At 50.6% G+C, this 22,412-nt stretch overlaps 1 protein-coding gene across 2 annotated transcripts in view; it reads left to right on the top strand.

Annotated features, from left to right (window-relative positions):
* Positions 1-22,412, top strand: part of CRMP1 (collapsin response mediator protein 1) — a 77,419-nt gene that overhangs the window by 33,098 nt on the left and 21,909 nt on the right. For both annotated transcript variants that reach the window (XM_030314232.1, XM_030314235.1), the window contains exons 4-6: positions 1,816-1,980; positions 16,529-16,590; positions 18,450-18,530. In XM_030314232.1, the coding sequence (XP_030170092.1) occupies positions 1,816-1,980; positions 16,529-16,590; positions 18,450-18,530 (308 nt within the window). The remainder of the gene's footprint in view (positions 1-1,815; positions 1,981-16,528; positions 16,591-18,449; positions 18,531-22,412) is intronic.

Here is a 22,412-nt window from a genome sequence, read left to right as displayed (position 1 = left end):
TGTGACTTGGGCTACAACAGAAAGGTGCACAGAACTCTGAACTGAGGGGCAAAGCATTCAAGGAAGGCTTCCCTGAAGAAGTGGCATTCATGCAGGGATCTGGAGGATGAGTATGAATTAACTGGGTGAAGAAGGTGGAGGGGACCAGAGCCCCAGGAAGAGGGAACGACATGTGCAAACACCCCGTGATGGGAGAACACAGTTTGCATTTAAGAGACCCGTGAGGCATGAATGCAGAGACTTAGGGATAGAGTCCTGTGAGATAAGACTGGAAGGTGAGGGTGGTGCTGAGCCTCAATGGCTGAGGTAAGAATGTTGGACTTTTTCATATGGGCAATGAGCAGCTGTCGAAGGATTTTAAGCAAAGAGTGATGTGATCTGCTGATCTGCTTTGGGTTTTAAAGAGACCATAATAGAGTGGCCTAGATCAGATGTGGCTGGACCGGTGGGATCACAGTAGCTCACTGAGAGAAGAGGGTGGCTAGGATTAGGGGTGTGGCCATGGAGTGGACAGAGGTGGACAGCTCCAGGGATACGTAGGAGGGAAATCTAAGCACTTGGTGATGGGTCGGACGTGGGGGTATCTGAGAGAAAGGAAGTGTCAAGAATGACCCCTTCGATCCTAGGTATGGAACTAAGGTGGTATCTGCACAGCTAAGGAGGTGATGGGGGACCAGATTTGCAAGGGGTAATGATGTTGCATAAGGTTTGGGACATTTGAATCTGGAGGAGCTTTTGAGTTTTGCTGGTGGAGAGGTCGGGGAAATAGCTGGTTTCAGAGTTCTGCAGCTAAGCTGGAGTGGTACATTTTAATAATTAGCTACATTGAAGGAAACATTCCAGGACCAAGCCATGAGGAATTCGACCATTTAATGGCCAAGGAGAGGCAGAAAATTCTACAAGGAGCCTGAGGAAAAATGGCCACAGAAGTAGAATAAAAGCCAGCAAGCCATGTTGTCATGGAAACCAAGAGGAGGGAGTGATTCACTGTGCCCTGAGAGGGCCAGTGGAGTCAGGATTGGATGTTTCCATTAAATCCAGAGACATGGAGATTGAATTAGCAAAGGCCAATGCTTTAGGTGGGTGGAGGAGTGAGTGGGAGAATAGGGACCTCTCTTTATAGGTGTCTGGCTGTAAAGGGTGGATGTTAGGGAGATAGGGCAGTAGCTAGAGGGATATACAAAGCCAAGTGAGGCTTAAATTTAGGCGTCTCCCCTTTCATTTGCTTTACATTTAAGATTTTATTTGAAAAAGGGTGATGAAATTAACATTCTTTTAGTCTCTAAAGTCTTTTTCACTTTTCATCTATGGCAGCATGGGGTAGGGGAAAGGTTCAGACTGCAGCAGACGAGACTCTGGGGATCTTCCTACTACTTAACTAGTTGTGTGATGTTAGACAAGTTCCTTGCCCTCTTTGAGCCTCAGTTTCTTCATCTGCAACGGAGATGCTAATATTCACTTCGTGGGGTGGTTGAGAGGATTAAATGTGATAATTTTAGGCCTTGTGGCAGTATCTGAGGCATCGTAAGCATTCAACAAATAGTTGTGATACTGTTGCTGCTGCCGAAGATGACAATGACAATGGTGGTGACCATGCCACTGCTGATGGTTATGGTAGTCATGGTGACATTGATGGCAATGTTGACGATGATGATGAAGAGGGTTGTGATGATGAGGATGTTGATCTTGGTGATGGAAGTGGGGGTGATGATTAAGGTGATGGTGGTGATGGGGTGAAGAGGCTATTAGAGCCTACCATTGGGACATCTTGGGTCCTAAACATCTTGGAATGTGACAAGTACCGTTCTTTCACAGTTGACCATGTTGTCCCTGAACCTGGGTCTAGCCTGCTGACCTCCTTCGAGAAATGGCACGAAGCAGCTGACACCAAGTCCTGCTGCGACTATTCCCTCCATGTGGACATCACGAGCTGGTACGATGGCGTCCGGGAGGAGTTGGAGGTGCTGGTGCAGGACAAAGGTCAGTTAAAGTCTCAGAATGGGGGCGCAGTTCTGGAATTTCTGGTTCTTTGGCGGGTCTGATTATGTGAAGTGAAAAATCCCTTTATCTGCGTCTGCGGGGAGCCCAGCTATGTGCTGCACACTGTCGCATAAACAATGCAAAAACGGGATCCTCTATAAGGGGTCTGTCCTCTTCTCCTTCGAGTCCTTGGGAGGTATCCCCCTGTTCACAGAAGCAAGCCTCATTTCCTTAGCCTGGCACGCAGGGCCCTCGCTGATCTAGTCCCCTTTCTCTTTCTCTGCCTAAACGTATCTGGGGTACTTGTTATCCTGGATGCCGTCCCCTGAAACCTGCTTGACCACTGGACCTGTGCGCGCACTGAACCCCCTACCAGGATGGCCCTTTCTTCTACTCTGCTTCCCGAGCTCAACTAGCACCTTCTCCAGTTTCCCCTTTTTTGGCTCTCCCCTCTCCATCGTACTTGGACTATGGGACACTGGTTCTTTGGCTCGTCTGTTACACCCTGAGCTCTATGAGTGGGGGGATCGTCTCTATCCAACTCTGTATCCCAGGCCGTTTCCCCTCTGTTTGGACTCACTCACACCGGGTGGCCCTGCACAGTGTAGACACTACAGTGTGCATCGTGTTGAGATGACTTAAATTGCAGATACATGAAGCAAAACAAGAGAACAGAATGAACCAGGACAGGAGTGGTCTGTCTGGAGAGGGACTGTTCTGGATGCTTTCTGAAGAGGCACCCTCAAATGAATGAGATGCTTCAAGGAGACCTAGAGGGTGTTTTCAATGTTTAAGATAGAGATGCTGTGTTTTCTCATTATAAGAGTATATTCTCCACAATACAAAAGAGTCAGGAAATAAAGAGAAGGAAAAAATGTTTTTCTTCTGGCCATACCCCCCGCCCCCACCACCTACATTAACGTTAAGGAGTATTGCTTTCCATTCCCTGTCTATTTAGACGATTTCCTCCTTATATAGTTATACGACGGCAGTTATTCGAGATCCTTCTATTTTCACTTAACATTTTATGACTAATCATTAGTTTTCATTAATAACTTTTTAATGGCTTGTAATGTAGCACGTAATGGTTAATTTGCTTATTTTCTTTTTATCGGGCACTTAGGTTTTCTGTCTGCTTTACTGTAAATGGTGTTACGGTGAACATCTTTGTCTACAAACATGTGTTTGCATTTCTAATTGCTTCCTTCGATTTCCAGAGGTGGAATTACAAGGTCAAGGTGTTAACGCTTTTCAAGATTGTGACACTTGCAGCCAAATTGCTTTCCTGGAGGATGCACACGCTTGCATGCCCACGATCCCCGTGTCTCTGGCTCCTTGCACGTGTGCACCGTGGGGCGTTACTTCTACAAAATCCTTGTAAATTTGATGAGGCAAATCCAGTCTATCAGCATACGCTGCAGTTTTTGTTTTTTTTTATCATTAATTATGTCAGACATTTTGCATCCTCGTTGTGAATGTCCGACTGTATTCTTTGCCTACTTCCAAGTTTGGGTTTTCTGGGTCTGAGTTCTCCACATCAAGAAGGCGATATCCCTTCCTTGCGGTGACTGTGAATCACACTCTTGTTTTGGGCATCGCAATCCAAGGGAATTTACAATTCTGTACCTTGCCTTCCTCACCTCGTGTTAAGTCCTGAGCAATTTTCCACTCTCCCCATGGGGCTCATCGTATCAGTTTTAGCAGAGCCTGACCCAATGGGGATGTGCAGAGGGGACAGGGGGGACATTGAGGTCACAAAGCTGTCACAAGAGAATGCCACAGGGAGGGGACTTTGTGGGGTCGTATTTATCGCATTGTCCTGGAGGAGGGCAGAGAATTTTCTCCCCTTGACCGGACACTTGTAAGGAAATGGCTTGTGGAGGTTTTTCGGTGCATTCCTGGTTTTAAGTGTCTAACTCGTATTGTGTAATGTTTTTTTATTGATTTAAGTTTAAGAGCTAGTGCACGTAGGGTGCCTGGGTGGCTCAGTCGGTTGAGCGTCCGACTTCGGCTCAGGTCACGATCTCACGGTTCGTGGGTTCGAGCCCTGTGTCGGGCTCTGTGCTGACAGCTCAGAGCCTGGAGCCTGCTTTGGATTCTGTGTCTTCCTCTCTCTCTGGCCCTGCCCCGCTCATGCTCTGTCTCTCTCTGTCTCAGAAATAAATAAACATTAAAAAAACAAAACAGGGAGGGACGTCTGGGTGGCTCAGTTGGTTAGGTGTCCGACTTCGGCTCAGGTCGTGATCTCATGGTTTGTGGTTTCGAGCCCCGCGTCGGGCTCTGTGCTGACAGCTCAGAGCCTGGAACCTGCTTCCGATCCTGTGTCTCCCTCTGTCTCTGCCCTTCCCCTGCTCGTGCTCTGTCTCTGTCTCGAAAATAAATAAACATTAAATAAATGAAAACAAAAGAACTAATGCGCATTTATTGAGAAACAGTATGGAAGTGTCTCACATAAAAAGTGGTAATTTGGTGTTTGTCTTCCCAGGCGTTTTTCCTATTTGTGTATTTGTGAGGTACATGCTCACATAGCCATAATTTTTACTTAAGTGGAACTGTAATATGCATAATCTGCAGGATGCTTTTTAAAAATTTTTTTTAAATGTTTATTTATTTTTGAGAGAGAGAGAGCAGGGCTGAGCTGTCAGCACAGAGCCCGACGCAGGGCTCGAACCTGTGAACCGTGAGATCATGACCTGAGCTGAAGTCGCACGCTTAACTGACTGAGCCACCCAGGCGCCCCTGCAGTATGCTCTTTTAAAGAATATTTTTCATTCTTTTAGGTTTTTATTTATTTAATTTGAGAGAGAGAGAGAGACAGAGAGAGACAGAGACAGAGAATCCCAAGCAGGCCCTGCACTGTGTGCATGGAGCCCGACTAGGGGCTTGAATCCACAAACCACGAGATCATGACCTGAGCCAATATCAAGAGTCAGACACTTAACTGACTGAGCCACCCAGGTGCCCCTGCAGTATGCTTTTTTCCTCAATAAATGTCATGGGCAACCAGGCCCCTCCGCTTAGCGGCTGTGTGACCTTAGGCCAATCCTTCAACCTCTCTGTGCCTCAGTTTCCCCGTCTGGAGAATAGAGGTAACAACGAGGTTGTTTTGAAAGTCCAACGAGAGGCTATACATACTTAGAGGAGTGCTGGCCCCTGGTTTGATTCTGTATTATTAGTTATTTCTTTTATCATCATTCCATCGTTTCTCCTAAGAGTATTCCATTTTATGGAGGTACTGGGTTAATCTACTCCCTAGTGGAGAATTTTAAAAAATCGTGTTGTCAGGGCTCGCAGGGAGCCGACTCTGAGGCAGAGGATGGCCTGTAGGAAGCGAGTGTGGATTAGTTTCATGTTGCTGTTATAACAAACTCTAGCAACCTGTGGTTTAAAACAACCCAGATGGCACCTCTGGAGGCCGGAAGTCTGAAGTAGGCTTTAAGGTTCAAGACAAGGTACTGGCAGGGTGGGCTCCTTCTGGAGGCCCGGGGAGAACACTTCCTTGCCTTTTTTAGAAAAATATTTCTTAATGTTTGTTTATTTATTTATTTGTGAGACAGAGAGAGAGAGAGAGAGAGAGAGAATGCGATCAGGAGAGGGGCAGAGAGAGAGGGAGACACAGAATCCGTAGCAGCCTCCAGGCTCGGAGCTGTCAGCACAGAGCCCTTCACGGGGCTTGAACTCACGGACCGCGAGATCATGACCTGAGCGGAAGTTGGACACAACCGATTGAGCCACCCAGGCGCCCCTTCCTTACCTTTTCCAGCCCCTACAGGCTGCCCAAGTGCCTTGGCCCCTGGCCCTGCATCCTTCCAGCTACTGCCTCCCTCCCCCCTCATTGGCTCCAACCTCTCCCTTCCTTCTTTCACTAAAAAGGACCCTGGTGATCATACTGGGCCCACTCAGGTGATACAGAATGATCTTTTATCTCAAGGTCCTTAATTTAATCTTACCTGCAGTTTCCCTTTGTTGGGAAGGGAACACAGTCATAGTTCCTGGGGATTAGGGTGTGGACGTCCAGTCTTTGGGGGGGGCCGTTATTTTGCCTCCCACAGGGCGAATCCAGGATCCACCCCTGTGAGCGAAGCCCAGGAAACAGGATTGGCTGCAGGGAGCTCTGAGACCTGACGCCCTTCAGATGGATCCCGAGGACGCCAAGGGCGTGGGGACTTCACACCTCCCACCAGCTCGGCATTGGGTGTGGCCCCTCTGGGATGGGGCATGACCTTGAGCTAGGCTGCTCTGTGCATGGAGGGTGGTACAAACAGGACTGACAGCTGACGGCCATCTGCCGGCAGCTCGCCCAGCAGCCGGGGCTGGGGAGCGGGGAAGAAGTCCTTCATTCCGAAGAGGGCTCTTGGGGCTCCTGACGGCACCTGCTGCTGCCTGTTTGCAATTGTTTGGTGTTTCAGTGTTCTGGGAAAACATGTTTGTGAAGATACCCATGCTTACCTGTGTAGATATTTTATAGGGCGAGGAGCTGGAAGCAGACACTGGGTGCTCTCCACCCTGTGTCTGTGTGGGGCTGTTGGTGTTGGGGTGGGAGACGACGGTGGAGGCGGTGGTTTCCGGGACGAGCTGGGCCACCTGCAGCAGGTGGGCAGGTCACTGGCTCTGTCCCTAACTTTGTTTCGTTTTCTAACACTGGGCAGCGTTAGGACTCTCCCTCCCACGAGCGCCCGTGGAAATGGCTTGTAAGTGTCACGTGCCTTATACGAAGCAGCAGGTGTGGGACTGTCCCAGCAGGTGGACCGCCCGGGTTCAAATCCTGCCCTTCCGCCTCCTGGCTGCGTGATGCTGGACAAGTCCCCCAGCTGAGCTCTCTGTGGTTGCTCGGCGGCCCCTCATCCAGGGCCCTGGTACCTGGCACCACAACCTGAGCTCGGTGTTAATTCTCCACCCTGATGGAGGTCTTGGTTGTCGTAGCAACCTCAGAGGTAGGCCGTGCATGGTAGGGATTGCTTTGCTTGAGGTACCACGGATGGTGAGCTCCTCAGTCCACCCGGAAGCCAGGCATCAGGCATCGAACCCGGCATGTCTCTTGATGGTCCCCATGGGGTGCTCTCTGTGGAGAGAGGTCCTACCCCAGTCTGCCCTAGTGAAGGAGGAGGAAGCGCTGCCAGAGCCAGGGGCCCGTGTCCACACCTGGCAGGCTCTGCCAGAGCAGCGGATGCAGTGACAAGGGCTGGTGTCTTGCAGCCACCCACAGAGGCAGTGACCTCAGTGGAAGGGCTTTGGGCAAGAAGTAGCATGCTGTCTCTGGGGCTTTACCCCCACCACCCATCTCCCCCTCCCCGGGAACCTGGGGCACTGTGGTCCCTCAGGCAGGATCCTTGATGCTTACCCAATGCCCTGGGGGCCTTCAGCCTCATTCATCATTTGGTGGCCCCCGGGCTGCCTAATCTTGGTGCAACTGAGGCATGCAGGGAGGTCCCACACCAGTGTTCAGTGGTGAACACTCATCTTCCTGGAGGGGCTCAAGCACCCACACCTTCTAGAAGCCTTTCCTGCTTGCTCTGCACTCCAGGATGGGGTCCCCTTGGAGCCCCCACAGCCCCAGAGGGGGCTTCTCCAGCAAGGCTGTGGGGCTCAGGGCTCTCACTGCCCTCTGGACCGTGATGACTCAGGAAGAGGTTGGTTTTTCTCATCTCTGTTCCCAGGCCAAGGCTGGCACACAGTGGCCCCCTGCTCGGTTGTCTCATCGGGAGCTGGAGGCACTTGGATTAAATCACCAGTTCTTCTCCTGGGCTGCTGGAGCCCGGCCCCAGGCCCCGCTGAACCTGAATTCCCAGAGGGAGGGTTTGCAAAGCTCAGGTATTCTGATGCAAAGCAGGGTTGGGCCACTGGCTGGATGACTGCCCAGGGCCTGCCCTGCGTCCACCCTGTGTCAGGGTTTTAGGAATCACCCAAAGGACCACCAGCCCCCTAAGACCCCTGGGCCCTCAGACAGGTCACAGGCTGCACCTCACATCCCCTGAAGGAGACCCCAGGACTGGAACCCTCTGCTCCAGGATGGGTGAGCCAGTGAAGATGCCCTCCTTTGGGGCCCAGAGGGTTAACCACAGACAGGCTGTAGGGGTTGCTAGGACCAAAGGGCCTGGAGGGAAACAAGAATTCCCCGGTCCTCTGTAGAAGCTGGCCCCTGCCAGGGGCAACTATTCTTGCTTTTTCCTTCCTGTTGGCCAGTCCTGTGTCTGACATTGGGTGGACGGGTTATGAAGGATATCGCTATCAGGGCTCCTAAGTGCACAGATTCCTTCTTATCCCCAAGGCAAGCAGCACCATCAGGGGCCTTGGCTGAAGCCCTCCTGCCTCCTCTGTGCACCTGCAGCCCCATCAAAACACAGGTGGGATCCTCTCTAAGCCCTGCCCAGCCCCGCCTGGTCTTCCTTCTCCTTCCCAAGGTGCTCAGTGAATGGTGGTGACCTCAGGGCTCCAGTCCAGGCCCCCCTGCCTGAGGGGCCCCTCAGCTTCCATAGTGTCTTATGGCCAGGGTCACCCATCCGCCGTGACCCTGGCCCAGACTCACACAGAACATAGCTCTCTAGATGCCCACATGGGGCTCGACTTACCAGGTTCTCCCAAACCCATCAGGGGTTCCGGTGAACCCTACTGCCTGTTAGTCGGGGCCTCACAAGGGGACCCCTGTCCGGCCATTCGCTCAAGGCAGAAACCTGGAGACCCCTGTCAACGATCATTCCCAATGTGCCCTTCGCTCTTCCTTCCCCATCCGTCACTGGATCCACAGATCTGACTGTGGGTCTCCACCCCCCCGTCCCTTCCCTGATGCGGGGCTGACTGTGTCTCCTCCAGATATTCCTCCTCGGTCTCTGTCCCCAGTCCTACCCCTCCAGTGCATTCTTCCCCCAGCCATACAAGTGGGATTGAAAAAAGTAATTAGTGTGGATGCCTGCAGTGGCCCCACAGTGTCCCCAGGATAAGTTCCAAGGTGCTCACGTGGCTTTGAAGGGCTTTTCCTCGGGTGCCTGCACATCGGAGAGGTGCAGCAAATATTGGGGAGCTGACAGAGTTCCTGAGAGACGCTCTGGCGAACTTCTGTACCCCAAGTGTTTAGCACACACCTGCATAGAGTAAGTTCTCAGTCCATACTTACTGCATGAATGAATGAGTTAGGGGAGGAGGAGAGGGAGGGAGGGAGGAACATGCCTGGCGTCCTTTCCTACAGCATTTTAGCACCTTGCTCTCTAAGTCAGAGGGCTTGCTCAGGAATCTCGAGGGTCATCATCACTGGACTGCAGAATCAAGCACAGGAAATTTTCAGGATGGGAGATCAATTTAGAGCTCCTGCAGTTCAGTCTGCCTGTTTTTAGAAATGGAACCTGAGCTCAGAGAGGTGTAGTCGCCTCCCGAGTGTCACACAGCAGCTAGCGCTTGGACTCCGTTGTCTCTGACAGAGCTCTGCTGGCGCTTCTGGTGTCTTTGGCACCCTCTTGGGGTGGTCCACTGGGAGAACGTGCCCTTGTCTCAAGGCACAGGCTTGGCAGCTGGGGCTCAGGCTGGAGTTAGCCCCCTTGGGTGCTCCCTTTGCTGGGAGCCCTTGTCCGGGGCACAGGTGCAACTCCTCACAGCTGCTGTCCAGCCCCTGACCTCCTTCTGGCCAAGTGCTTTTTTCACTCTATTCAGGCTGCCAAGAGAACAGGTTCACCGTGTGTCTCCCAAGGACAGGCTCAGCCCGTGGGATATGAAAGTCGTGTTTCAGCACTTGAATCCATCTTTCGATCAAGCAACTTACGGCTTATTTTAGAAATCTCAAAATACAAGAAGTTATTCTAGAAAACGGTGGTGCCAGCATGCTGTGTAGACTTGGCAAGGGAGAATGGCTTCCCTTGGGATGGAATTTTTTATAAACCACTGACAGGGAAGTCCTGCCTGTGTTTTCTAAGCCACAGACCCCTATTAATAGCACTTACTGGCTTTGTTGGATGTCAGCAGCATTTCAGTCTCAAAATAGAAACTTTAATGCAGAAACCATTGAAAAGAAGAGGAAAAAAAAATCGAGCCCAGTAAAGAAGAGAGGAACTCATATTGGCTAGGTGCTAGGCTGTGTCACTTAGGTCAGGTGTTTAGCCTGTGTCACTTGGTTATTTTCTAAGAACAGCAGTGCATGGGCAATGGTGTCATTCCACTATTGGTATGAACCTCCTGGATCTTTCTGCGAGCACTTCATTGTCTCTTTGTCACATTGCCCTGTGTATCAGCTAGCTTTTGCTGTGTAACAAACCACTTCAAACCTAAGACTTAAAACAACAATCATTAATTACCTTCTGATTCTGTTGGTTGACAACCACAGCTGGGCTCAGTTGAACAGTTTCTCTACTGATCCTGTCTGGGCTCACTCAGACATTTGGGCCTCAGCTGGAATGGCTGTGGGAAGGGGGGTGGGGGAATGCTCCACACATGATCCCTTGTCCTCTCATGGGCTCTCTGGGACCTCTTCACTTGGTGGCAGTGTTCCAACAGGTGAACGTAGAAGCTGGAAGCCTTCCTGAGGATTAAGCTTAGAACTCACCCAACATCATGTCCATTGCATCCTGTTGGTCAAGTTGAGTCGCAAGAGTATCCCAGATTCAAGGGATGGGAAAAAAAGACTACTCCACTGATGAGATGAACTTGGAACAATTCGTCGCCATTTTAATCTAAATTGTGTCTCATCTGGCCATAATTAGTGCAGTTCTCCTTCATTCGTTCAAAATACTCTCAACTCCATCCAGCCATCTCAAAATTTCCCTCCAGTTATGGCATCAAGCTCAGAGTCCAGTATCTCATTATGAGCATGTATGTAGGATGTGGATGAGGTTCCTTGGGTATGACTTCTCTTGATCCAAAGACCTGTGAGCCTAAGAGGTAAGTTCTGTGCCTCCCCTCCCCGTACACCTCACATCCGATGGTGGGGCACAGACAGGACAACCACGATAAACAGTCCATTTGAAAAGAGACAAGACGAGTGGCACATGGTCATAACTCCACAGGACTGGAATCCAGCCGGACACATTGCTGGGAAGACCTTTTCTGGGGGTAGAGAACGTTCCTTCATCCAGGCCAGTCCTTCTCCTTGGGAGTGGTGCCCAAGTTCAGGGGCTGGCAGACTCTACAATCTGTGGGCCAAATATGGCCCGTGGCCTGTTTCTAGGTTTCTATGCAGCCTATCAACTAGGAATTTCACATTCTTAAGGGTTTTTCAAAACAAAATCCAAACAGCAACAAGGAAACAAAGAAGAATTTGTGGCAGAGACTATATATGGCCCACAAAGCCTAAAACATTTACTATCTGACCCTTTACGGAAAAGCTTCCTGTCCCCTGCCCTAGGCCATTGCTTGCATAGCTCAGGCTCTACCCTCTGGACTCTTGGCCAGACCCTTAGAGATATAGTTTGCTTTCCATAAAAGTGGCCCATGTTTGCAGCAAAGTACCTTTCTCAGCCTTTTCCCTACCCATGGAAAGTTCATTTTGAACAGGCTCAGTCTCTTTTAGTCACAGAGGGTATACTTTTCTTAAAAACAATTGTGGGTTTCCAATGGTCACATTGTAGTTCACTCCATTGGACAAATGGACACTCCAATGGACAAATTTTTTTTTAATGTATGTATTTTGAGAGAGCGCCCCCATACATGTGTGCATGTGTGAGTAGAGGAGGGGCAGAGACAAAGGAGAGAAAGAATCCCATGCAGGCTCTGCATTGTCAGCACAGAGCCTGACGTCGGGCTCAAACTCACGAACTGTGAGATCGCGACCTGAGCTGAAATCAAGAGTCGGATGCTCAATCAACTGAGCCACCCAGGCACCCCACGGACAAATCTTTTTTTGAGACGGGCTTCTTTCTACTTTAGGTGACTGTCAGTGTGCTATGTGATGATACTTATAAGATTCTTAGAAGCCCTGGGGCACCTGGGTGGCTCAGTCGGTTAAATGTTCGACTCCTGGTTTCAACTCCGGTCATGATCTCACAGTTCGTGAGTTTGAGTCCCACGTCGGGCTCTGTGCTGATGGTGCAGAGCCTGGTTGGGATTTTCTCTTTCCCTCTCTCTGCCCCTCCCCTGCTCATGCCCTCTCCCTCCCTCTCTCTCTCTCTCACCTTCTCTAAATAAATAAATAAAACTTAAAATTTTTTTTCAAAAAAAAATTTTTTTGAAGCCCTTTGTCTGGCCAAAGAAGTTTACTGGGCACCACCTTGGGTTTCTATGAGGTCTTAACAAAGAGTTCTGGGTATACCCTTGATTGAATCTTACACTTGAGGTCATTTTTCACTTTGAGAACTATTTGCAGATTGGCAAGAGTAGAGAGAAGAAGTCGTCCTGTGTGTTCACTGAATTTCGCTTGCAAACTAACCTGATCCTTGCCCCTCAGGTCCATTTTGATGTGTGTCTTCTGGTGCTTCATCACATGTAGCTTAGAGAAACCAACTGGCACTTGCTATGTTCTTCATGGAAATCATTTTAGGCAGACCCGCAAGTTCTCTGGGTAGATTTTCCTCCAAGTTACTCGTCATGGTTTTTCCCATCGTGTTGCCACTACCTAGGATGAAGGGCCCCTTTCCCACCCTCCACTAACAGTTTGTTGGGTATTTTCCCCCAGCCTTTGCCTACAGTTTCCTTGGGACTGTTCTGACCTCCACTCACTCCCCAGTCCCAAGGCCACGGCCACATGTTTTAGGTTTTGGCCACTGCAGCACCCGACCTCCAGGCACTGATTTCTGTATCAGGTAGCCTTTGTTTTTAGAACAAACCACTCCAACATCTAGATACCACCTTACACCCCATGGAAGGGGTGTTATCAAAATATCCGAAAAGAACAAGTGTTGACAAGGCTGTGGGGAGATGGGAAGCCTTGGGTACCATCGGTGGGAAGGCAAAATGGTGCAGCCACTTTGGAAAGCAGTATGGAGGTTCCTCAAGAAATTAAGCTAGAGCCACCCTACAGTCTAGCAGCTCTAGTTCTGGGTATTTATCGGGAAAAATTGAAGGCAGGGATTTGAAGAGAGTTGTACAGCATTGTACACAATAGGCGAAAGGTGGAAGCAAACCAAATGTCCATCGATGGGTGAATGGATAAGCAACACATACATCTCCATGACCTGTCCTCCCACAGGCTCTCCCAGGACCCTTCACATGAGGCTCCAAAGTGAGCCGGAAGCCCCAAGGCGAGGCTTGGAGCCAATATGGCGTCACTTCTGCTTCAGACCATTGGTTGGCACACATCTCCAAACCAGCCCGCATTCAAGGAGTGGGGAGAGGCAGAGTCACTGCAGAACTTTGTGAAACTTTAAAAAATTTATCAGCCTGTTTAATTTCTTCCTAGCACCCATCTCTGCATGAAACGCCCTTGCTTATTTATTCACTTATTGCTTATTCCAAGTAGAAGGTAGGCAGGCATCCTTCTTCCTTCCTGGGTCACAGCTGTATCTCTAACTTCTAGGATGGTGTTCATGCATAGTAAGGACTCAGTAAATATTTGATGAGTGAGAAAATAAATATTCCATGAAAAAGGGCTTCTGGGGTCCAATAAGTTTGGGAAATGCTCCCTGTTTATTCTGTTCTTGAATATTCTTAATGCACATTATCATGTTAAAATCCGGGGGAAGCCCTGCAGTAAAGAAACCTGTTCGTTGCTGATGAATCAGGTTTTCTTTACCAGTATGGATATCAACATCCCCGTGTTTGATTGCAAACAACGGAATCCCTCCAGATTTTGGCTTAAGTTGAATGGAGCAGATGTGCCTTAGGGATAATGATGTGTATCCAAGCATCCTTTGCAAGGGCGTCTTGCCTCCTGTTCTTCTGTGCTTTTCTCTCTGAGCCAGCTCTGTTCCCCCTCACCCTTGACCTGCATCCTCTACTTCTGTCTCACCATGATGGAATGCAGCGGCCCGCCCTTTGGGTGTGCATCTCTGTTTCAGAGACCAGCAGGTGTTTGGGGGTTTTAACTGGACTCTGTCCTTCCTCCTGGCTCAGCTCAGCCTCTGCCAGGTGCCCAGTCCTAGGCTACCATCTGTGGTCTGTGGTCACGTGGTATGGACATGGCTGCCTCCAAGGTTATGAGGTGGGGAGAGTAAGAGTGGGGTTGCCAAGAACTGGAAGGGATTATGAATGGGTTGACAGTCCAGTAAGTGTTCACTGCAGTCCTTGAGAACTGGTGTTTCATGCAGCCTCCTTGGAGAAAAACTGTTAATGATGGCATCTGTGAGTTTGGGAGGTTTTGTGAATACCAGGACCCACTGTGTTTCCTTAGGCTCATTGCTAGTACTGGCAGCATCCAGCCGAATATTCTGGAACGTTTACTTGATATGCATGGCTTAATTGGTTTTTTAAGCAGGTGCAAATTGGTGTGTAAGAGGGACTCATTTCGATGCACATTCACTAGCTCTGGGCACCATATGTTAAGATGTGGTGCGGTGCTGAGGTTTTAGTTTGAATTACTTTGATTACAAATAAAATCAATTTTTTTTGTCTTTATTAGTTAGCCATTTTTTTTTCTTAAATTTTCTGAAAGTACTGTTTTCCCTTTGGGGTTTTTGGCTTCTTTGCTTTTATTTGAATATTTTGAACCTAAAGTAAAGCAGAAGTAGAAAAACCACACAAATAAAAACAGTGTGGCTTTATGAATTATTATGAGGCTCCCCTACTCAGGCAAGAAATAGAGCTTTGCCAGTTGCCCCCCAATAGAAGATCCGTGGGCTGTGTTGCCGTCATAATACCCTTCCCCCCAAAAATAACTGTGTCGGCTGTTCTTATTTTTTATTTAAAAAAATATTTTTAGGTTTATTTATTTACTCTGAGAGAGAGAGGAAGGGGCAGAGAGAGAGGGAGAGAGAGAATCCCAAGCAGACTCTACACTGTCAGCCCAGAGCCCAACACGGGGCTTGAACGCATGACCCTCGGATCGTGACCTGAGCTGAGATCTAGAGTCAAATGCTTAGCCACCTGAGCACCCCAGAAACGGATACTTTTAATGTTGCTTTCCGAATATTACTTTTTCTTTAAATTTTTCCTAATAATTTGACAAGGAATTTTTGTTGCCAGGGTTTTCTACACAAGGAAAGATTTTTGGTTTGTCTTCACCATTATTTAGTATAAAGGAATTCTAAATCCCATTTCATGGTTTGCCTTCAACTCCTATTATCCAGACACCTCTGGATTCCATGAACAAGCAGTAATTGCACAGCACATATTATGGGTGTGCAAATTAAAATAGTATTTAAGAGGTGCCTGGGTGGCTCAGTCTGTTAAGCGTCCGGCTTGGGTTCAGGTCGTGATCTCATGCTTTGTGAGTTTGAGCCCCACATCCGGCTCTGTGCTGACAGCTCAATCCTGGAGCCTGTCTTCGGATTCTGTGTCTCCCTCTCTCTCTGCCCCTGTCCCGCTCATGCTCTGTCTCTCTCTCAAAAATAAACATTAAAAAAAGTATTAAAAAATAAATAAACATTAAAAAATAATAAAGTCGTATTTAAGACATGGTGCCTGTCCTCAAGCAACTGGAAGGTGTGTTAGGGAAGAGTCCCCTACGTCCCGTGCTCCCTGTTGGCCTGTCCACACGGCACGTGGAAAGCCTGCCGTTTCCACCTTTTCGAATCCTCCCCCGACCCTGCAGCTCCTGTCCAGGCTCAGAGTCTCTGCACACCTGTCCCATTCACTCTCACCATCACCCTACGAGCTGCCATTTCTCTCTGCTGTTCTGCAGACCCACCCCCCATCCTCCACACCGCTTCCAGCATGGTCTTTCTGAGACAAAAAAAAGCCTGATCATGTCACTTCTTGCTTTAGAAACACACGCTCCGGTAGATCGTGGTGATGGTTGCACAACCTGTTGAATGCACTCAACGCCACTGAAATGCACACTTCACAATGGCGGTGATGGTGAATTCCGTTCTATGGGTTTTAACATAAAAAATAAGGGATTAAAAAAACCCCTCGTGGTCCCTTGGATCCCGCTGTAGGACACTTCTAGTACCTTCACATCGTGTGTCTTTTCATCCTCCCTACCGTCCTTACCCATGCACAACCCCTCTCAATCCAAATGGTTCCCCCACCTCTCCCCCTCCTCCCCCTCCTTCCCTTCCACGCCCCCTTCTTCTCCTTCAGATTCAGCCTGTGTGACTTTCCTAGAAGCCTCCTTTGACCCTCCTCCCCTTACCCCCAGGCTGGGTTCGGTGTCCCCACTGTGAATCCCAGCGGCAGCCCTCTATCCTAGGGGTCAGCACTCTGTACTGTGATCATTGACTGGAGAGTCACCCTTCTTTTTTCTTTTTTTTTTTTTTTTTTTTTTTAATTTTTTTTTCAACGTTTATTTATTTTTGGGACAGAGAGAGACAGAGCATGAACGGGCGAGGGGCAGAGAGAGAGGGAGACACAGAATCGGAAGCAGGCTCCAGGCTCCGAGCCATCAGCCCAGAGCCTGACGCGGGGCTTGAACTCACGGACCGCGAGATCATGACCTGGCTGAAGTCGGAAGCTTAACCGACTGCACCACCCAGGCGCCCCGACCCTTCTTTTTTCTTAATGCATTTTTCTGTTCTCTTTTTTCATCTTGAAACAGGTGTCAATTCCTTCCAAGTCTACATGGCGTACAAGGATCTCTACCAGATGTCTGATAGCCAGGTAGGTCCTCCTGCACACTTCCTCTCCTGGGCAGGAATAGGCCACCGTGTCGGGCAAGACAGCACAGGGCAAGGGAGCTGTGAAAAGGGGCAGGGGAGAGGTCTGGGTTCAAGTCCCGGTCTGTCCTCTAAATCGCCGAGTGACCTGTGTCAGTCCCCACGCCTGCTGGGCCTGCATTCCTTTCTGGCTCCTAGAGTAGGGTGGAGTGGGGGGGTCCCTTGCACGGTGGTTCCCAAACCCAGCTCATCCTTAGCATCCTCTAAAATGCTCATTGAAAAGACAGACTCAGATCCTATCACAGACTTTCCAAAAGCTGTGCAGTTCATCCTGGGGCTCTAGCAAGTTTGGGGACCATGCCATTAGCTCTGACCCAGAGGAGTGGGGACCATGCCGTTAGCTCTGACCCAGAGGAGAGTCCTGGCTGTCTCTCCGGCCAGTTGAGTGACTGGGGCCACTCCCTCCCTGAGTTTTCTCACCTGTGCAAGGCGGTCATCTCTGGCCGTGCCGGCTTCAAACAATTGTCGTGTGGGGACAGCCGCTATGGAGAAGGTGCGGCTCGATGGTACAGGTGACGCAGTGACTGTCTGCCGGGCGCTTGGCCTTCTGACGCCACTGGGGCTCCTGGTTTGTTTTGTTATCAGTGCCCTGCCCTCTGCTGGTTAAGAAGGCGGGGTGGTGCGCTGGTAAAGGGCAGGGATGCGACAGCCAGACTGCTTGGCCGCAAGCTTTGGCCTTGCTGGGCAGCCCGAGGCAGCTTTCTCAACCTCTCTGCTTTAGACTCCTAAGAGCCTCATGAAGGTTGTCGGAGGATTGGATGAGTTCACACGAGGCTCCAGGGCAGTGCCTGGCACATACGGATGCCAATAAGCTGTAATGCCTTCGATGTGTGATGGGAGATGCTTCCGTGTCTTGCCTTTCAAAATAAACACGCGCAGTTATAGAGAATCACTTACCCCCAGATGCCCTGGAGGCCTCTGCTGTGTCACCAAAAGGCTAAAACTGGCTCAGTCTCATGACAAAGTAGCATGAGTCTGTCTAGCATAACTGAACTTTTCACCTGTTCTATTCTAACCGCCAACCCCCACGGACAGGTGGAGTTGAGCGATGGGGGTCCTGGGAGGTGCTTCCTGCCCCTGTGTATCCTCCCCGCCTGCCATCTCCATAGAAAAGTACACGTCCCAGGGTGGGGTGCTGCCTTGCACACTTGGAGAACCGAGGTAAAATTCGAGAGGCCCCGGAGAAGGGACGTGGGGGCTTTGGGCCTCACCGCGTGCAAATGTCTGACAGGGGCGGTGGGCGGGGCCTGTGCTGCCTACATAAGGGGTTGCCTGGCAGGGTGCATATGACCTGAGTGTTAAGAGTTCTTGTAGCCTCCGACCCCCGCCCTACCGTGGTCTGGAAAATGACACGCGTTCAAGTTCTCGCAGAGCTGTACAAACCCCCCAGGTGCCGCAGGACAGGCTGAGCGCATCCAGTTACACAGTCTTAGTAAAACGAAAACCAGCTTCGCACCCTCGTTGTCCCCGGCGGCAGCCGAAGGCACGTCAATGGAGCAGGGCCGCAGCGAACGCGAAAGGCGCGGGTGGGCACCAAGACCGAAGGCATATTGTGCCACGGTGCGGCTTTGATCGGTTCTGCCCTACCCGCAGCCTCCTGCTTTAGCGTCCAGAGGGCGTCAGGGTCAAAGGGAGATCCTCTCCAAGGCTTAACTTTCCATCCGCGTGAACAGAACGGTCATGCTGCGGCCGCAGCCGCCGGCGGGTGGGTGACTGTGCGTGAGCAGAACACTCTTCGCAGCTGTTCAGGCTGTGATATATATATTTTTTTAATCTCCCCCCAACCCGTTTGTTCTTCCCCAGCTCTATGAAGCCTTCACCTTCCTTAAGGGGCTGGGAGCTGTGATCTTGGTCCACGCGGAAAATGGAGACTTGATAGCTCAGGTGAGCGGTGTGGAGGGAGGTCCCCCCCTTCCACTCCAGTCGGCGGCCGTGGGCAGAAGGTCTGATCGAAGGGGTGGGGGCATCGGTCAGTGAGGTGGCCAGGCAGCGAAGGGGCAGGCCGGGAACTGGATGACGCCTCAGACGCTCCAGGTGGGCGTCACACACGCACCGTCTGCAGGGGGCCTTCGGCAGGCCACTGAGGACCTCAAAGGGTTTGTGTGAGAGACAAATAAGGATTGAATGGAGATGCTTTGCAGACTTGGAGACACCAGAGATGAGGCACGTGGGCGCTGGGGTTGATCATCGTCTTATGGGACTTGGGAGGGGGGTGTGATGGCTAAAGCCCGGCCCCCTCCACCTCCCAGCCCTCCTACCTTGGGCAGGGAACTCTACCCCACGAACATTCTTGTTCTTCGTCCAGAAGCACCTACCTTGTGAGGATTAAATTCTATCGCGTATGTGAAGGGCAGTGTCTGACGCATTATAATAGGCTGCAGCGATGCAGAAGCTTTGGGCAAAGGGAGACATTAGCCCAATGTGATCATTCTGGCGGTAGAATGAACTTGGCAGGAAAAGGATGGACGCGGGGTGACCAGCTAGGTTCTACTTCATTTCTTAGAAGGAATGAAGACAGGAGATAGAGGAGGTGGAAGAAGCAAAGTGTGTGAAGGAAGGAGCACCTTCTTCAGATTTCATCGAGTGACCAGATGGAGAAGAGGAGGAAGGCAGGGATGGCCACTTGGCCTTGCAGGGGTGGGGGGGGGGGGGTTGTGGGTTGGTCATGACGTCCCCGAGCAAGGCCAGGCATACAGGAGACTTGGATGCATCTAGTCAAGGGAGTTAATACCAGGCACGATGCCGTGTATATGGCGATGCTCACAACTACTCCATGGCATAGAGATGGCATAGACGTCCCCACTTTATAGATAGGGAAACTGAGGCTCAGATAGGAATATCTTGCTCGCTGTTACATGGGGCACAGAGCCAGGATGGTAAGGCAGTTCGATAGCGCAGCAGGACTGTGCCGCGATGGTGAAGTGCGTGAGATCTGAAGATTCGCTGTGAACGTTGGCTATTGGCTTTACTTCTCATTATTTGCATCCTTGCAGTTTTTCTGTGAAATCAAAATTCTTTCAAATTCAGAGTAAAAAACAAACACGTTGTATCACGCAGCAGAATTCTGTTCATTGGTAACAAGTCACTAAGGCTAGCCCACAGCCAGAAAGTTGGGGTGGTACAAGGGTGTGAATGCCAGGAAGGGAGTATCGCTGGGGGCCCTCTCCGAGACTGTCTGCCAGTCTGTCCTCTGACCCCCAGTGACTGATACCCCTCTCACATGCAGAACACATCCGTCCCCTTCGAGGGTCCTCCCGACTCCCCGTCACAGCCCCGTCACGGCCCCAAAGTCTGGAAGTGTCTAGGTCAGATCTAGGTGTAGGTGAGGCGCCTTGGGGACAGTCCCTAGGTCTCTGGAGCCACAGAGATGAGTTATCTGCCTCCCCCCGACACACACGCAACATACAGCATCAACGGTGGGGGGACATTCCTTTTCAAGAGGGAAAACGGAAAGCTTCAGGATTGCCCATAGCCGTTCTGAAATCCGGTCGGACACATGTTGGCAGTTCCTTGAGTGGTCTTGGAGCCTGAGAATAGTTCTGCGTGGTTCTTGGCTCCGCCTTCCGGGCTCTTGGCTCTATCCCCCCGCTTCCCGTCATCGATCCGTCCCATGGCAGGCAGCACGTGCCTGCAGCTGAGCCTGCTTCCTGCCCAGTAGACTTTGAAGGTCCAACTGCCCCCTTTCCTTTCGAGGAGTTTTCATTCCATTCAGCCCCGACTGCCAGTGTTTTGCTATAGAGTGATTCTCCCCAAACCTTTGTTGGCCTCCCGTGAATCCCTCTGTGGCTTTCCCCATCAGACAAAAGGCACCCACGGATTTCTTCCAGATAAGTCTACCCCTACGTTGGTCACACCCGGAGCTCCGTAGAGGCCCTCTTGTCGGAGAGGCTCTGGGGACACACCCTCAATCTCTTCACAGGCCTTTTGTGACCGATTCACCCTGTGGACAACCACCCTCCATCTTTCCAGATCTTCACCAAGGTTGTGGGGTCACTGGGCTACTGTCTGCTGCTTATGCCCTGCATTTGATATTTGCTCAGAAGACATTTCTTCATCGCACTATCCTCTACTCTTTGGAGAAGTGGAGAATTTTCAAAACTATCATGTCCTGGTTCCTTTTTAACACCCCTTGCTTCTTTACGCCCCCTCTTTCATTTTACTCCAAGCAGCGGGAAGAAACCAGACAGACTCTCCCAACAGCTCATTGGGCAGTCTCCTGCGTGGGGCCCCGGCTCATTCGGCCCGTTTCTGCCCTCCATGTCGCCACGGAGGGCAGTGCGCTAAGCCTTCTGCTAAGACACAGCGGGCTCTAGCTTCCAAAAATGTCCTCATTTCCTTCTGAGGTCTTACTGCCAAGGTCCCCCAAGGTCCGTCTTTCCACAGGCGGTCCATTTCGGGCTACTTTGGGCTTTCTTCAACACGTGCCTTGAAATTCTTGCAGCCTCCGTGCACGGCCTGGTCCCAGAGCCACTCCCACAGCTTCAGGTGGTTGTTACGGTAACACCCTACCTCTGGTCACCAACCTCTAGGTTAGTTCTCTGTGGCTGCGTGACAAAGCACCCCGGCACTTAGCATCTTAAAGCAGTAAACATTTCTTATCTTCCTGTCCATTGGGTCAGGAGTCCGCGTGTGGCTCAGTTGGGACTGTCACAGGCTACGGTGAAGGTGGCAGTCCTACGCTGGACTGGGACGGGTCTTCCAACCCCACTCAGGTGGTGCTTTTCAGGATTCCGTTCTTTGCAGGCTGTCAGACCGATGGCCTCTGTTCTTTGCTGGCCGTTACGAAAGGCCAGCTTGGTTCCTTGCCAGCGGGGAGACTGGCTTCCTCCCGAGAGAGCAAGGGAGAGAGCAAGGTGGAGGCCAGAACCCTTTTGTAGCCTCACCTCTGCAGGGACATCCCATCTCTTTTGTCCGTGTGATGCTCATTAGAAGCGTGCTGCTAGGGCCAAGCCACATGCCAAGAGGGGATCGGTTACCCAGGGCACGGAAGCCAGGAGGCGGGCTCGCTGGGGACCTCTCAGAAATCGTGGACCCCACACATCTCCGTTTTGCCTAGGTTTGAGGTTCATAAAAATGGAACCACGTGGTATGTGTTCTTTTACGTCTGTCGTCTTTTGCTCAAAACGCAGTCCGTGAGATTCCTCCCCGTTGTCCACAAAACCGTAATTTTTTCTGTTTCCATCACTTGTGGAATTCTGATGCAGGAATATGGCAGAAATTATTCTCTCACTGCTGGATGTTTGGATGTTTTCAAATGTAGGACTGCCGTGTACAAAGCTTCTGTGCACATTCTTGCTCAGTCTTTTGTTAAACCTGTGTTCCCATTTCAGGGGCACCGGGGTGGCTCAGTCAGTTAAGCGTCTGACTTTTCATTTCAGCTCTGGTCGTGATCTCACGGTTTGTGGGTTCGAGTCCAGCATTGGACTCTGCGCTGATGGTGTGGAACCTGCTTGGGATTCTCTCTCTCCCTTTTTTCTTCCCCTCTCCTGCTTATGCTTGCTCGTTCTCTCTCTCTCTCTCAAAAAGAAATAAGAACATTAAACAGATTTTTTTAAGAACCTGTGCTTGCTTTTCTGTTAGTCTATACCTAGGAGTGAAATTGCTGGCTGGTGGGTGCATGTATATTCAGCTTCGGTTGTTACTGCTAAACCATTTTCCAGAATGAACAAACCCACATACCCACCGGCAGCGTGCGAGACGTTTAACCGCGCGTGCTCGGCCCGCGATCTCTGCCTGGAAACCCTGTTCCGGTTTTCTGTGACCTGT

Source organism: Lynx canadensis, chromosome B1, assembly GCF_007474595.2.
Source record: "Lynx canadensis isolate LIC74 chromosome B1, mLynCan4.pri.v2, whole genome shotgun sequence".
NCBI classification, from domain to species: domain Eukaryota; kingdom Metazoa; phylum Chordata; class Mammalia; order Carnivora; family Felidae; genus Lynx; species Lynx canadensis.
Note: the sequence above shows the minus strand (reverse complement) of the source record. Positions and strands in the feature narration are given on the sequence as shown.